At 42.5% G+C, this 16,818-nt stretch overlaps 2 protein-coding genes across 3 annotated transcripts in view; both read right to left on the bottom strand.

Moving 5' to 3' along the window:
* Window positions 1-16: 16 nt before the first annotated feature.
* LOC122577573 lies at window positions 17-3,878 on the bottom strand. Its single transcript, XM_043748913.1, has 5 exons — window positions 3,244-3,878; window positions 2,873-3,106; window positions 1,841-2,797; window positions 787-1,410; window positions 17-695 (listed from the first exon to the last, which is right to left on the bottom strand). The coding sequence occupies exons 1-5, from the start codon at window positions 3,597-3,599 to the stop codon at window positions 32-34; spliced, it is 2,835 nt and encodes a 944-aa protein (XP_043604848.1). The 5' UTR covers window positions 3,600-3,878; the 3' UTR covers window positions 17-31.
* A 153-nt stretch (window positions 3,879-4,031) lies between these two features.
* LOC122577570 overlaps window positions 4,032-16,818 on the bottom strand; it is a 37,802-nt gene continuing 25,015 nt past the window's right edge. For both annotated transcript variants that reach the window (XM_043748905.1, XM_043748906.1), the window contains exons 2-14: window positions 13,981-14,218; window positions 13,186-13,294; window positions 13,054-13,078; window positions 12,779-12,959; window positions 12,242-12,588; window positions 11,380-11,446; window positions 10,947-11,255; window positions 10,569-10,677; window positions 9,859-10,193; window positions 8,861-8,977; window positions 7,865-7,951; window positions 4,895-5,518; window positions 4,032-4,626 (exon numbers count right to left, since the gene is read on the bottom strand). In XM_043748905.1, coding sequence (XP_043604840.1) covers window positions 4,459-4,626; window positions 4,895-5,518; window positions 7,865-7,951; window positions 8,861-8,977; window positions 9,859-10,193; window positions 10,569-10,677; window positions 10,947-11,255; window positions 11,380-11,446; window positions 12,242-12,588; window positions 12,779-12,959; window positions 13,054-13,078; window positions 13,186-13,294; window positions 13,981-14,218 — 2,716 coding nt within the window. In that variant the 3' untranslated portion in view covers window positions 4,032-4,458. The remainder of the gene's footprint in view (window positions 4,627-4,894; window positions 5,519-7,864; window positions 7,952-8,860; window positions 8,978-9,858; window positions 10,194-10,568; window positions 10,678-10,946; window positions 11,256-11,379; window positions 11,447-12,241; window positions 12,589-12,778; window positions 12,960-13,053; window positions 13,079-13,185; window positions 13,295-13,980; window positions 14,219-16,818) is intronic.

Here is a 16,818-nt window from a genome sequence, read left to right as displayed (position 1 = left end):
ATAAACTGCTAGACGTTTTAATGTTTTTTGTTCAAGTTATCATTGCCGGTTCCAATTTTAAACTAATAAAGAAGTTTTCCCGATCCTCCCTATATCGATTCTTCAATAAAAATTCCTTCGTGAACGAATGCACCGGATATTCGTATCCTTGAGCTCGTTTCTGACAATCCGACAACCATGTCGCAACTTCGATCACGCGTTTCATCCTTGGATCCATATCGCTTAATCTCTTCTGCTCTTTGATACGAATTTTACTCTTTAAAACAGCGTTGTACCAACGATAGAAATATTTCCACGCTAAATCCTGTTGCCTCGTCGTCCACGTTAAATCTGTCTTCTCCTCGTAAATCGTATTTTGATCCCTTTTATATTTCATCCTGTTTAAAACGGAATTGAGGAAATTCTTGCTACAGCCTTGCTTTTGTTTCAGATCCGGATTACTTTCCAGCGATACATCCTTATTTCTATTAGACGTTGCAGCTAAATCCTTTGAAGGGTTTATTCTATCATTCGTATGGATAATACTATTGCCTTGTTGATGGCATTTCGCATTATTTAATTGCAGAAGTCTCAACAAAAGGTCAGCCACGTGCGGCATGCAAGGTCGATTCTTTTCAACTTTAGCCCAAGATCGTCGGTATGATAAAGCACACGGGTTCTTGTAAATCTTGCAAAGTCTTTCCATAACTTCGTATCTAAATCATCAAAACATTTAATTGAACAAACGGAAGTCTTTGTAACAAAGTAAGATAATTATTTAGGTACACGATGTTGGTGTGCATGTACCTATTCGCATGATGAATACGTAAGTAATCCCATGTAGTTCGCAGTCGGAAAATCGGAGGCGACTGCAATCCCGCCAAAATCGATCTGCACGAGTGAAAATTCCCCATAGCGAGGCACTTTTTGGCAGCGTTCACGAGTCTCGCGACAATTCTACTTCTCATGGGTAATTTTCTCACGCCCAAAATTTCACTGCCAATTAGACAAGAAACACGATGACTGAATGCTATCCACGCTGCTAAATTAGGCGCGTTCCTGGAACTCCTTTGAAAGACCAAGATCTCGATCTCCTCGGCGGGAATTCGGACGAAGAGGTCGCGATCTATGAGCGTCAGCTGCGTCGCCAAAATGTCGCTGTTTATATCCCAAATTGTTATTCTGAAGTCCATTCTCAATAATCTCCTTAATTGAACAGTAGTATTATTTTCCTGGTTTTCGAATTTCTGTCTTCTCTTGGATCCATTTCCAGAGAAGATTCGTTCTAGGAAACTGGGTTTTTCCTCAGGAGCAATGGTAGAATCATCTTCGCACTGACACTTTTTTTTTCTCCTAAACAACTTCCTCCTGGTCGGTCGTTCTTTCTCCTGGCGAAAATTTCTCAGATGGTTCAAGTGCAGTCTCAGCTCCCTGTCGCAATACAATTAACACGTTCAACGCGATGACGATCACCGGTGACCGATAAAAGGCTTTTCGTCCCGTGACGTCGGCCATCGCTAATTGTCGTATGATGAATACATAAAATACACATGACTGTGGATATTTATGCAAATTTATATTTTTATAGGTATGACCAAGGAAGTGGAACTAAAACACAAAGTCTGTTTCACCTACCAAATACCATAACCAGTACTCTGCTTTGCATATTTTATGTATTTTTGCATAAATGCATAAAAATTCATGGTCTCTGATAATAGTACAAAATTCATTATGTATCTTATTATCCATTTTAATTTAAAATAATGCGAGCCGCGTGAGCGGAAAGGCATCTGATATAGGTCTCGCGGCAAGCGTGTTGATAAGATGGATTTTCTAATTCAATATTTTCTTTAGTTACTACCTGTAAGCGGTGGAAGCAGGTCTGGGTCGGTACCAGTATTCTGGTGTCCAAAATAGCACAACTCGTCCCTTCGCAGTAGTCCCGATCGACCCAAACCTACCAGATTGAAGTTCGGTATACGAAATACTAGCTGCCAATTGTCGACGAGATACAGGAAGTTTCAGTTCCGACTCGACAGGTTGTCGACGAATAGTGACCAGACTGAAAGATCGTCGACCTTGAAGAGTAGTTCGTTCCCCAGGTTGTACCGACCAGGGACCAAGGGCGTAAAGAAAATGGGGTGCAGTACAGAGACCGTATCTCCTAAAATGTTTGGAATGTTTCAAGGACTCGCCTCTTTCACCTCTTTCTTTGCCCTCCCACACCTTCACGGCATTTTCCATGAGGACGTAAATATTCTTCACGGTCAATTGCAAAGGGAAGCAATCGGGATCCGTTTGGATCGGACCAAGAACCAACCCTGAATGACACTTCTCTGGAACTCCAAAACCAAATCGAGATATTCTTCGCGCGAGACATTTCTTCGGACTCCTCGATTCTTCTTCTTTCGTGAACGCTTCGTTGTACCAAACGTTCCGTTTCTCCCTGACTTTGTCTTCGAAGATCTTGGCTTGCAAATTACGAGTACAAGTCTGACAAGTCGCGTAGAATTTGGTCTTATTGTAATATTTGCGATTGTGATCTCTGACAAAGAGTACGTCGCAAAGACCATCGTTCTTGCGTCTCTCTGCGAAGCAACGACACGTAGGCCAGCTACGAGACCCTTTCTCGATCTTGCTCGGAGAAAAATCTTTTAACTCGGCCTTAATGTCTTCCAAACTGGCGCCGGCGAATCTTATAGGAACAGGAGTGTATTGACCGTCTACCAGCTCGCTGTAGGATGGTCCGAGGTATAAGTCCTTGTGACGCCATGTTGAAGGTGTATAATCACCGGCGCCTCCATAGTGAGTCCATATTCTGTATCCAATTATAGAATGTATTACAATGAAAATTTCTTACAAATGGATAAATATCAAGTAACAAAAGAATCACCTGCACACTGCTCTTCTTCCATCTTTTCTGAAATCTTTCCGAAGCTCGATCTCCGAAGAAAGGATGTATAAAGTCGAGCTGCTCGCTGAACTTGCAGCGGTCGTTTCCGATAACGAGCTTCCGTTTGTCTTGTTCGCTAGCAAACTTTCGACTTGCTCGCACCATTTCTTCCAGAAAATGTTTCTTCCTTGTATACCGCCGAGTTCGTAATAGCTTACTCTTCCATCGATGAATCTAATGATATTAGTAGCGGTCAAAGCGCTATTTAATAAGTATCATCTCGTTAAGAAAAGTAGAGAAAGTTGTGAAAGCAGTTCATTTGTATCGAGCATCTCTATTTCATGACTTTTTATTTTTCAGCAAATTTCTACCTTGCCTTCAAGGTTTTGCGATGTCTCCTGTTGAACACGCTCAGACTAACGCATCGCAGAGGATATAGAGAAACCAGTTCGAAGCTCTCGATGGTAGGATCGAGGGTGCGCGGACAGAAAAAACGCGAGTTTCCTTTGAATACGTCAGCAGCCACGATTAACTTGGATGGCGTGAGACCAAGTGAAACTTGTCGAATTCCATGACCGTTCCTGGTGGTTTCAGCAAACGGAGATTCCACGAGGATGACGTCGGAGAAATCAGAGTACTCGGAGGCTAATAACTTTTGAATTCTGTTCTGTTCTTGCTCCAAGTTTCTCGTTCGATGACGAGATCTGATTTTACATGTTGGTTGCATAGAGCCGAATTTTTTTTTAAAAGAACGCAGCAGATAGAATTGTTTAAACGAGTCATCTACGAAATTCAGCACGACCTTTACATTTTCTTGAAAGGATGTCCGATTAGTACGACTTCGTTCACAAGAGGTTAATCACTTCTGAACGAATCTGTTATCACGACGTAATTTCTGTCAGGGGGAGTTTATAATTGTGCCAAATTCCAATAGACCAATAGAATCGGAAGCTTGAAGTTGTATAAAAGTGAAGTAATCGGAAGATTATCAACGTTCAACTAGAATAAAACCTTGGTTATCTGAATTAATGAATATTTGAACCAATTACACTGGATATGAATTACAATATCTGGATAATCGAGGTTTTACTGTTTTTATCATTTTTATATAGTAATAGGATTATTTTACTAGGGGGAAAAAAGTGTAGAAACGATCTAGTTCCATTAGGTATTATCGTCTTTATTTTTCAGTTCGACGGCTCCATCGAGTCTCACGACCTGTACATTAGTCGGCGACGGAGGGAACTCTGTTTAAAGACACGGGCCTACGTGGTAAAAGGTGTCGCGGCGCCTGTCATTTCGGTTAATTAAGGGTACTTTAGCCGTTTCTTATTTCTTAGACGCTATAATACGATAATAAATAACATATAAAAAAAGACATACAGGTAAAAGACGTAAAAAAGAAGCTCACCAATAGGGGGAGCGCTCTTTCATCTAGAATAAAAAGTCGATGTAAGTTCAAAGAGCGTGCAAAAATGTACAAAGTGGCAGAGGTACATGGTGGACTCCTAAAAACGGTTCGTTTCGACTTTTTTTTCTTTTTTTTTTTTTTTTGCTTTTATCCTTTATGAACGGAAGCTAACTTTTTATCGATTATTATGTTCGGGGTTCACTTTGATGGTGACTTTGTTGTTGAGAGCGGACGCGAGCTTCTCGACGTTGCTCTGTGGCAACTTTCCCGGTTCCGAGTTCGTTGTCTCGTTGTTGGACACTACTGTGTTTTCGGGGATTGGCTTAATACTTGGCTGTGCCTCCTGAAACAAAACAAACAATTGTTTTTACGAAGTTTGTTCCACTTCACGTTTCTTTAACGTGTTCTTCATCGCTTTGTAATCACATCTGTTAACGTCAAACGTGTAATTAACGTAATTTATACCTTTATCGTCTGTTGTTTTGTGCTTGGGGACATAATTGGCTACCTACACTAAGCATCACGCTTATCAGCCAAACGACATAATGACATTCTACATGTTTCGACCTTCGTTTACCTTTCGAAATTGATAAAACAAAAATTCCACTCACCCCGTCAGTCTTTCTTCTTAAGTTCGATCTTTGTAACGTTGCAGCCAATTCGTTCTGCAATCTCGACACCACTGGACCATTCGCCAATTCATCCGTGCCGTTTCTATCTGATCGAGACTGCTGCGACAGGAAGTCGAGCTTAGACGGTTGTTTAGCTTCCCCTTCGTAGGCGCCTATCCTAATGGCGACTTTTCCAGGGGCTGGCTTCAAGTTCGGTGCGTTTGCAGCTGCCGGAGACACGGCTGCTTTTGTCATTTCCGGCACGGGACTCGGCGACGTTTCCTTTCCATTCACTTGTGGCTTGTTTCCGGTACCGTGTCGAGGACTTCCGTTCGACGTGACCGTAGAATTATTTTGTATGGGGAAGTAAGTTGGCGGTGGCTTTGGAATCACTGGGTTTGGAGCCTCTTTCAACTTAAATGACTCTATGCTTTGCATCTCCACGGAATCCTCAGCGCTTTTGGTCTTCGAAAGAAGCGGAAGCGGGGGTGGAGCCGGTGGTGCTGGAGGCGCTACAGGCGCTACAGGCGCCGGAGGTGCTGGAGGTGCTGGAGGTGCTGGAGGTGCCGGCGGTATATTGTTTGTCGGCACTGTCGACGTGTTCAATACCCTTTTTTCTTGCTCCTGGTGACAGTTTAATGAGATTAGGATAAGCAATGATAAATTTAGGAACTTATATAGCACAAAAAGAAGTCGAGCGATACATATTTAATTTTATAGATACTATGTTTTAATCTATTCAATCTACCGAAGGTTGTTTCGGAATTTACTTAAGATTATGAACGTATATATTTAATTTTTTCTACTTTAGGTATTCTAGACGGTTCTTCGTTCAAAAATGTAGATTCAATGCTAATCGGTCAGATAAACTTGATAACTAACATTGTAAGGCGTAATAGTAACCAACACGCGACTCCTCCGTTCACCGTTGCTCAGCAAACCGTTCATGTCTTCGGTTTCAAAAGCCTAGCATTTTTCCTTCGATTAACTTTCCTCCGCTAGTAGCAACAGCCGCGGCAGCGGCGCATAACGGTTCAATTTCAACCGTCTTTTTGTAAATCACTTCCGACTCGTTAACGAACAGCCTTTCGGAGAGCACTCGCACACGGTCGTGGAACTCGAGGTCGCGACGAGAACTAATCTTCGTTTTCGTCGTCGTCGGTACTTTTCGCGAATTACGCGCGAATTACCGGCTGCGGCGAACGCCAAGTGCGGCACCGCTTTTTCGTTAATCACAAGCGAACCGCATTTCGCGGTGTTCCGCAGTGGCCACCTTGAAACCAATCGCACGCCACGATTCGAGTCGGTTGAAAACAGTCACGAGCGTAACTCGCGCTCTTATGTAAGCTCTATTATTTTACACGTTGCAATTCGAAGGAAATCAACGTGCAACGTCGGCCAACATAAGGAAAAATCCTTGCGACAGACGATCGCGTCCACTTGCGTATGTTCGAACGAGTCGGCCACCAACGATCGACTGTTCCGCTACCGTTAAACGTCCGTTTAACAGCACCGATCACCCGCCGATAAGTCGATTATGTAATGAGTCATCGATTCTGCGATAATTCATGCGTTTCTAGGAAGCGTCGAACGTAGCGAGGTAGAAATAATTCAGTCGTGTCTTTCTACGACGAAATTGTTGTAGAGGACAATCGATGATCGCTCGATTAGTAGATCGTTAATTAGCGGAATCGTTACAGCGAACAGAGCCGATTTAGAAAGCACTAGCTGCTTCCCCCGCACAAATACTTCTATCGTATCGTAATCAGTTGTCAGGCTTAATTAGCTAACCGCGATTCAATTAAGGGCGTGATTTAGTATTGCCCGGCCGCGAAACGACTAGTACGGATCCAGTGTTCGTATCGCGCGGCAGATTCAGCCGGACTGAGAACAGAACGGTGAGACTTACGTGACTGTAAGAGAGGAAGATCGGTCTCTGTATCGCCGCCGGTCGTCAGTTCGAACGATACGCGAGTGTATAACAGTTAATAAACGCAGCTTGTACATAAATTCAGGTGCAGCTGAGCGTATTGCGCTGCACACACGTTCAGTGTGTTTCGAGACTCGTGCAGACAATGACTGGCTGCGAAGTCTTCGTAATCTTGAGACTCGTTATCTATTTACTTTGGCAGATCTTCGGGAAGAAGGTTGTGTAATTAAAAACGACGCAAGAGAGCACGGTATAGCGTATCGCCTCGAGAACTGGAAGAATATGCCCCGAAACCACGTTATTTGCTTTGTTCCGCGTATTTTTCTCCAAACTTCCCCTCTTTACCGCCTTCTTTTTGTATCAATATTTAATTTCCACGCTCGGTTGCCAAGCAGCGTATTATAAGTATATCGCCGAGATACATACGTTTCCATGGCAAATTCATTTCCAAGAGTAGCTAATAGGATTTTTAATTAACCGCATACGTGTATATCCTTAGTTCCGCTCTTTCCATCGTGCGATACGTATGAGGAGTATCGTCCCCCCTGCTCCCCCTTCCTTTGATTAGTTCGCGATCGCAACCGAGAAATTTTATTCTAGACTTGAAGTCTTTTCGTGTAATCAGAAGCTGTAACGTCTTCCTCGTCGAAGAAAGGAAACGGTGAAAGTACTAAACGTTGTACTTGAACGGCGTGCATTACGCGTACGATTATAATAGAAACTTTAATAAAAAAGAAATTTCTCCATCTATACAATTTTTCTTCTACTTTTACTTCATTTACACCGGTCACTTAATTATCTTAAATCTTCTTTTGCGATCCAATTAACAATATTAGAAACGAAATCGTTGGAAAAAGTATGTAACTAAGGTATAGTAGATGTTGTTATAAGATATATTCTAATTATCGCAATAAGAAAAACAAAACAGTCACGTTCACGCAAATATCATGAGGTTATTAGATAAATCAAGGAAAATCACGTATTCAAGTATATAAGTAGATCGTTCATGTACCGCAAAGATAAGCTTATCATTTTCTTACCTGCTCCGGCGCCTGATCGGAGAAATGAACTTTTTGCTGAGCGCTGTTGAACATCTTTCGATGGGCACGCTTGAACTCCTCCATTAGCTGTAAACAATTTAATACGTGTGTTATCGCGTCTTTACTGTTCCTTTATTATTAATATTATTCCTCTGACCGAAGATTAAGCACCGAACTTAATCGATCAAGAACAAAGAGGTCACACGGTAAAATTTACGGCGCGCTCAATGCGCGTTCGGTCGCAAACTGAACTCGCGAAACGTGTACGAGCGAACTGCGCGCCTGTGAATCGTCGTTCGAACGCTCATCTACGAAAGTTCGATCGTTTGCAACATCGCGCGGTAATTTTTAATTAGGCTGGCTCTCTACTCGTTATCGACGTACAAACGCTTTTCAGTATCTGCACGGCGTATTAATCGTTCCTTTTGTTTTTTATGCATCTATTAACGAGCGTTTCTCCTTTATCTGTCGAGAAAAACAATCCTTGGTCGAATCGTTTAGTTTTCATCGCCGATCTAACACCGATTAGATTTTTACGAGATTAGATCGTTCACCCATCGAACGAGAGATCAACCGGTCGTAATTTCAATTTCAACGTTTTACAACGTAGCGAGTGAATGAACTTTTCGCGTGTTAAGTGTAACTGACAAGAGTTAGGATGTGACGGGAGGGATCGTGTGGGTGTTCGTGATACGAGAATCAGGCTCTCGTACGAGGCAAGTGAACGCGTGATACGAATATTCAACTTACAAGTACAGCGACGTTATGAATGCACTGGTATCCTGCAATTCGACGGAGTCTAGCTAAAGTTCAAAAGTCGCGCAGTAAAAGATCGTTGAATGCATCGGAATTCTATTGTCTTGGATCGTACACTTGAACCAATTTCGACGTTTATGTTATATTATGCTACGACATGTAGATTAAAGAAAAATCAAACAAAGATTAACAGAACATTGCTCTTATCGCAGTTTGTGTAAGATCACAAATATTGACTACCTTATCGTGCGTAACTTTCTGTTCTTGCGCCCTCAGAGCTTCCGGGTTTTGTGGCTTCCGCGGCTCCGCAGTTTTCTCCTTTCCTGCTTCCATTTTCGCGGCGTTGTTCATGTTCCTCTGAAAGAGACGATACATTCAATACGCTTACACATCACGATCGTGTATAAATATACCATCGATAATCGATATTTCGTGACGCAATATTTCATCGATTTAGAATTAGTCACACTGTGAGAAAGTCTCGATCGAGTTAGACAGAATGAGTGATAAGCGATTCGTCGACGATAAGGAATGCGTAACTCGGTTGTCCAAGGAATAGAACGTCCCTTATGATGAACGAAACCTTACTAACGTTACTATTATCGCCACCATGGAAACACGTTGAAAGAACCAAAATCTTATCTTTCGGCAAGAAAACAGTTATCTTTGCAGATGACGCACGAGATATCGCTAAGTGTAAAAGACAATTACCCATACTAAAATAGAGACAAATATAAATTTCCATATAATACAGCTTGTTGATTATTAAAACACGCGAATTGATATTTTCGTTGCTATATGACAAAAGTAAATTATTTACTAAGCATGAATTATTTACTTACTTTATATCGAAATTTATAATCGTGAAATAATCAGACTTCTTTATTGTTTATTGTTACCCGTTCGACATAATTATTTTAATCTTCGATCGGATAAGATCGTGTATGCAATATGAGTCATCGATCGCAAGAAAAATGCCACGTTTATAAAATAATACCAGCATCGAGCGGTGATCTAAATTCCAATTGAAACAACAAAAATATTGCCGCGCCAGATAGGCGCCACTCTCGCCACAAAGACTCCGAAGACGAGAAAAATCCAAAGAATCTCCACGGAGAATCGGTCGATATAAAAATCCAAATTCCGGTAACACGCCCGGTAATGCGCATAAACAAGCAGGTAATGCGATCCAAGCGGTGTATAGGTTTCGCGAAGAGGAAAAGTCGCGGCTCTCCTACCTGCTGCGCCCGCCTCTGCAATTCCTGAGTGATGGCAGTGCTTAGATCGGTGCAGGCTATCGGCGATGTCCTTGTGGCGCAATTGCGGGGTGTTGCGGTGGCCGCGGTGGCCGCGGTGTCATTGGTTTTATTGGTCCCGGTCGAGGTGGCAGTGATCGAGCCGAACGAAACTGTCGACGGTGGCTCGCAGGAGGACGTCGATAAGGACGAAGAAGTGGAAGCGGAGTCCTTGCTGCAGGAAGACTCGAGACTTGACTCCGTTTCCGTCGAGCCTGTACTGCCCATAGACATTGTGCTACCCATTTGCATACCCTTCGCGTTCATTGGCTTCGTGTCTGTAAGGATAGAAACGCATTTCACGTTGCTTTATGATATGCGTTTTAGAAGTTGACTTTAACACGTGTTGTTAAAGTCCGAAGTATTGCGAGGTATTACGAAAGGATCTTAATAATTTAGAATGCTGTTTCTTATTTAGAAAGTGTTAGCGTTTGACGCTACTGCGATTCTTGACTTTTTCATGTCATAATGAAAAACCTTTGTTTCAAGCGAGAAAAAGACTTTTAATGTTTTAAAAGTATCTTTAAAAATATCTTAAAAGTATCAATGACACTTTTGCTTCAGGAATTTTCTAACGATAGAAAAATGACGATTCACCATATGTGTCGTATCGATAGATTTTACGTGTATTTTCTCCAATTATTTTAACGCACCTCCGGACCATTTATAAGGAAGAGGTGGCGGCGGCGCTGGTGGGCATACAGTTTGATGGATCTCCACGGTCGTTATGGTTTTCCTATCTCCGTCCTGTGTGCCATTTTCCTGTGACAAAAGTTTAACAAGAGGCCTCTCAGTCCAACGTTCGAACGTACACAATCACCGTACCTCTACGATCGTTTCTCTTTTTAATTAAGCCGCGTCGATGGCTCTAGGCTACTGTACACTGATCATTACGTTAATTCGATCAAGATAATCGCGATGATTATGAGAAGACTCGGAGGTAGAAAGCGCTGATCGAATACTCGTTAATTATCAAACAGCGAGCGCTAGATATTAGAAGAACAATACCTATTAACACAAGAGTAACTCACTTTGGATCCATGATAGGGAGGCATATCATCGGCTGGACCATCGTAAATGACGTCCTGTTGCCGCATATTGTCCCTTCGATAAGCCAAACGACGATTCGCTTCGTCTCTCGGATTAGCGTCGAAATCGTGAACTTCGTAATCGATTCTTGGCGCCACAGGATCGTACAGAGGCTCGTTATCGATATCATCTTCATAATTACCACGCGAGTTCGGACGACCTGGTGCACCTACGAACCTGTGGTTTTGGTTCTGGCTCTGATTAATACGGATCACCGTGGTGTTATTTGGTCTTCGAGACCATTCCTGAGCCTGCAAATCAATCAATTATCATTGCTTAGCGTCTCTCTATTTTTCAATCGAACGACTATCACTCTTCAACATTTTTAAATTTTTCACAAAAATTACGATCCATTTTTTGAATAAGAATTCGTACCTGATCCACGTGAGCCCATTCCGCGGAGCTGCAGCTGCTGGTGGACAGGGCAAGCGGGCAACAGATCCTGCAATATTCACGGTCACGTGTTACCAGTAATTTTTGCATCAAACGGTACTACTTTCTAATTCCAATTATACAACATCGTGAGGAAGTAAGACGTAAAGGAACGAGGGTTAAGAACAAGATGAACGTTTATGAGGCGGTCAGGAATTCGTCCTGTTCCCCGGTGCTGCGATCGTTATCACCGAATGTCCTATTAATAGACCGACTTTCTCCTTGGTGCAAATTCATCGATGCCACATGATAACGGTCGGTAGCAAGAGAGAGAGCGAGAGAGAGACAGAGAGAGATACCTATCCAATGCCATAAACCGCGCGAGCTACTCTATCTAGTCCGATTCTATGGCAAAGAACAGTTTAGCTGGTCCTTGTTAATTGTAATTACGTACAACGGTTCAGGCTATGGCATAATAATCGTGTTACAATATGGTCGTTTAAACGTTACATCAGAGTTATGCACGTAACTAATTACAGACACTTCTTTACCATTGCAAGGCATTTATCTTGATTAGACGGGAAAGTGAAACAAATTTCTGATTCTGTATATATTACTCTGCCTATTTGTTTTGCTTTTGTAATCTACGCAATCAATTACCTAACGTTAGAGAAATAAAATGACATAAGTAGACCATAGATTTTTGCATTGCAGGAACGAAATTTACATAGAGATTTCTTTCGCTTTCTAAATGTTAACGAGAGGATCGTTTTACTTTACATATTTTGTATATTTTTGCATATTATATAGACTTTTGAGTGTTCGAGTTTTTCATAAATGCCATTTATACTACCGTCTTACTAACCTTCCATTTCGGTTGCAAACGTCATCGCGAGGGTATCGATGATGCATTCTAGGGTCGTGATGATGTTGCGGCGAGTAAGAAGGATTCTGCGGCTGTGGGCTGGCTGCAGCCATACTCGACGTTTCAGAATCGTAACCGCTCGAGCCACGGGTCCATAATGGTTCAGGGCAGTCGTAAAGGTGATTCGGCGTAGGTCGTTGCACTATAAGGTCGAGAACGGCGGAGCTTCTCATTACCTCGATGGCTCTTTCGAACGGAAGATCAGTGAGACGCTGGCCATTGCACCAAATTATAATGTCGCCGGCTTTCAAGCCCGCTGCTCTAGCTGGTCCATCGTCTCTGGTGCCCTAAATGAATTTTATTCAATTAATTTTCGATTCTCTGTTATATCGCGCTATTCCGTATCCACGGTAATTTGACCGAATAAGATCAATTTTACTATCGCCATCTAAGTCGAAATTGAAAGTAATTGAAATTAAACACTGCAGAGTTACGAAATTACTATCAAATGTCAGCGAGAAACTATGTATAATTAACCTGAACTGTGAGGCCTGGCACGATGCCTCTGCAAACACCACACCCGAGGCGACCCTTCTCGCCGACGAGAATTCGAATCCTGACTTCGGTGCTCGGAACGGCACCCAAACCAGTTTCGTTGTACTGTAGCTGTTGCTGTTGCTGCTGCACCATGTGCCAGGTGACCGGATCGTTCGGATTGCTTTGCGAATCATAAAGTACTTTTATAACGAGGAAACACTCCACGGACTAACGCGAGAGACTTGCAGAATTTTTAATGAGCGATCGGTACTTACTCTTTCACAGGTATCATTCCCACGCCTGAAACAATAAAATACGAGCAATCAGTATAAGTCGTTCGCGTGTATTCTGGAGTTGAGAGAATTAAAAAAAAAAGAAAAAAAGAGGAAAAGAATGCGAGTAATTACTTCGAATCTTGAGAACGAGCACTTGCTGGTTTTTTGCCAGAAGTGCCACTTCCTGATGGACTGCGTCCTCAACCGGATACCCGTTCACCCTTATGATCTGATCACCGACCTGAAAGTAAAAAAACAAAGTGAAACGAAAAGTAGAATACACGGTTAACGAAATAGAGCAGAAACCGTAGTTTCGTAATTACGAAATCGATTCGCATCTCTTGGCGAATGTTACACGAATACCTATACCACCAGGCAAAAGTTTGAAATCGCTACGTGTTTCCCCCGGAGAATTAAAAAAAACTGATTAAAGTTCGTCACGTCTAAGAACTTGAGCAGAAATCAGTTTCTTTTAGAACTAGTTTATCTCGAAATAACTTTCGATAAAGAATCTGTCGTTGTAAAGGAAATTTACAACTATCGATATCGGCGACGTTAATTTCCAATGGATGTTTAATTAAACGGTTAAAAATTAATAAACATAAACTTAAACGATTAATGAAATTAGTGAGGGACAAAATGTAAATACAGCTAGGAAACAGATCCCAAATTTTTAGCCGGTACGGTAGGTGCATGTGGATGTTTGTGCATTTATGAAACACCCTAAATCGCAACAATGCACATAATATGCAGAAATACGTAAAACATTCAAGATATAGTAATCATTATAATATTTGATGGATGAAATAGATCTCCGCCTTGGTAGCGTTCCTTCAATTACGTGCATAAAAATTTGAATTTACATAAACATCTTTAGTGTACCGATAACAATTACAGAAGCGTAACTACAATTTGTGGCTTTATTACCCTTAATCCATTTCTGTGAGCTTCGCTGCCAGGTTGTACGTCGCTCACGTAAAATCCGGCTGCATACTCTCTGCCACCACGAAGAGAGAAGCCAAATCCAGATGCTCCACGCCGTCTCAGCCTGACGTTCCTAGTCACACCGATGACGGCCATCCTGCCGCCTCCTGTTGGATTTCCAGGACCTCCACCGGTCGATGGTACCATCCCAGCACTACCTGTGCCGGATGCACCACCCGACCTGCGAAAACCAATTAAAACTCAATCTCGTCTGATCGATGTTATTTGGCATTGGATTTAATTGCACGATAATTAACGAAATACAAAATGCTGAAAAAAGAAAGTGGATTCGGTGGCACGAATCGAATTACGAGTCACCGTCATTACACGTATTATTCGGTGAATCGTATCAGCAGCTCGGACGGAAAGTGGAGCGCGATTCATTTAGCCGAATGAATTCACGAGTACGCTTTACCCGCGATATAATTTTATCCTGGATTTAACCGCGTTAACGAGTCTCGTCTTTTTCGTTACGTAAAGCAAGCAACATTACTTTCTCGGTATTATTCCTATGCGTTCCACGCTCGGCGAAATCACACGAGACCAGAGTCCCTCTCGCTAATAACCGGCGACTATTCGCAACTCACTAAAAAATCTTAGTCGTATTTAGCGATGTTGAGATATGTCGATACGTCACGAGTATAGCGCGGATGCGAAATTTAAAGATACAAGAACGTAATAGAGCGCACTAAAAGTGAAAAAATATAGGTGACGCGTATTTGGTATAATACTTGCTTTCAGATTCTTCCTTTTGTACCGTTTCTTTGGTTGTATTCGTAAAAACACGAATTTGCATATACGTTCGCAGTCACGAAACACAGTCGGAAACGCGACACATCACGGACAGAAACGTTTCTTGGCCCGAGGATACAATGGGAGTGGTGTGACAGAAGGAACAGTTAGTCATTGAGACTGAATTATATGTATAAAGGGCATCGTTTTACTCTAGCCATCCGTTCAGGGTATTTTCCCGTATTTATTTCACGAAGTAAAATAATTTATGCGTTTCGTTATTGTCGATCGACTAGCGCGCCTTTGTATACCGTTAAAAAATCCAAAAATAAAACATTGGATATGTTTGCTGTCTACGGAATAGACATGTGCACCATCGAATATAATATACCGGGTATTGGTTGCATATCTGTGGTAGTCGCGTCGCGCGTCTGGGATAGCTTACGGGGATGGCGAGGATGGCAGTGGTTTAAACGCTTTCCATTGATTTCCGTCTCCTCTGGATTTTACTGCTATCCAGGTAATTACCACCGGTAATAGAATATCCTACGTGTTTGTACCTTCCTATATATCTCCGGGAAATTCGCAATTATTCAAGAAGAATCTTAGAACGTGGCGGATAAGTTTGACTTTAAAATGTGAAAATGAAACTAAGTCTTTGTTTAGTTTGTGCTTATCGCTCGGATTAAAAATTTGAAAACCGTTCTATATTCATAGCGATTCGATATAGAGGAATTGTACTTTTCAGAAATTCGTATAATTGTATAATGTGCGGTTTTAGAAGCTGCATTTGGGTTACCGTATGCGTTACAGAAATATGAAATATTTCGTAACATTCTGCAAGATTCGCAGGAAGGAGAATTAAAATCGCGGACGTTTTCCCCCTTGGGGACGGACGGCAAAACGGCCGGAAAATTTGTGCACGATCTGGAAAGAGGAATTACAGCAATTCTGTGTCAACGACGCGGCTCACCTTCGCGAATAATTGTCCTGCAAAAATGCTCGTTTCAGTCGGCGGTCGGAGAGCCGCGCAGTCCGACTCGAAACAATCTTTGTTCGGATCTCGCGGTCTTTTTCCACAGTCTCCTGCGAAATTAATGACCACACCTGGCGCACTATTGGCCTGCGCAATCGTCGAGGAAGGAACGACGAAGCGGAGGAGTCGAAGCAAATTCCACCGCAGACGACGAAAAAGACGAAAGATAGAAAGGAGACGCAGGGTGGGGCAGGCGGATGAAACAAGGAAAGAAAGACACTTTATGCTCCCTAATGACGCCGAGAATCCGTCTTGTCTCGGACATTGAAAAGATTACGTGCAGTATGAAGGGACGTCGTAGGTTGTCGGATGCAGCGGAACACGAGAATGACACCAGGTAAATGACAGTCATTAGAAAGAACGAGACACTAGTTTAAAACTACTCCGGCTAGCTGGAGAGCTCGGCTTCTTTCTTTCCTATCTTTATTCCACCTTGTACTCGTTCTTGCTCCCTTCCTTTTTACTCTTCCTGAACGTTACCGAAGGCGAAAGAGAATTCCATCGTCTGCACTTTCCTACGAACCTGCAGGGCTTTTGCTTTCCTCTTTTTAGAGGATATCATTTCGGGCAGACTACGCTCCACACAAAACGCAAACCGACGAAGGCCAATGCTTTCTATCCGAGTCTATTTACGACATGATTACCATTTTGCCTCGGCAATGGGTGCACCTTGCGTTCGCAATTATTGGAAAATTACAAATTTCCTTATTGGACGGTAATAAGAGGCATGCATATATATACTGAAGCAACGAGATGTTGGAGACTCGGCGTGATATCGTGTCGAGTTCGATCTTGAAAGACCAGTCTCCGATCTGATCGGCGATCCGCTAGATAAGGGAAAAGTACTACAAAGAAGAGGAGCTACCCCCTGGGGCGGCAAGGTGAAATACCTGTCAACGACACCTACTAAGATCCACGAGATTTCTCGGCCGGTGGGATCACTGACACGAAAGGTAGGTACTCGTTACAAGCTGTTAACGCATTTTTAACGTGTTCCTCGCGACGTTCTTAAG

This window comes from Bombus pyrosoma, linkage group LG2 (genome assembly GCF_014825855.1).
Source record: "Bombus pyrosoma isolate SC7728 linkage group LG2, ASM1482585v1, whole genome shotgun sequence".
NCBI classification, from domain to species: Eukaryota; Metazoa; Arthropoda; class Insecta; order Hymenoptera; family Apidae; genus Bombus; species Bombus pyrosoma.
The sequence above is the reverse complement of the archived record's forward strand: the minus strand, read 5'-3'. Positions and strand labels throughout refer to the sequence as shown.

Bases quoted from the DNA above. Each gene is read 5' to 3' on its own strand.
- LOC122577573 (XM_043748913.1), bottom strand. From the start codon at position 3,599: ATGCAACCAACATGTAAAATCAGATCTCGTCATCGAACGAGAAACTTG. The intron at 2,798-2,872 runs GTGATTCTTTTG...AATTGGATACAG, and splicing joins GGAAGAAGAGCAGTGTGCAG to AATATGGACTCACTATGGAG. The intron at 696-786 runs GTACATGCACAC...TTGATGATTTAG, and splicing joins CGTATTCATCATGCGAATAG to ATACGAAGTTATGGAAAGAC.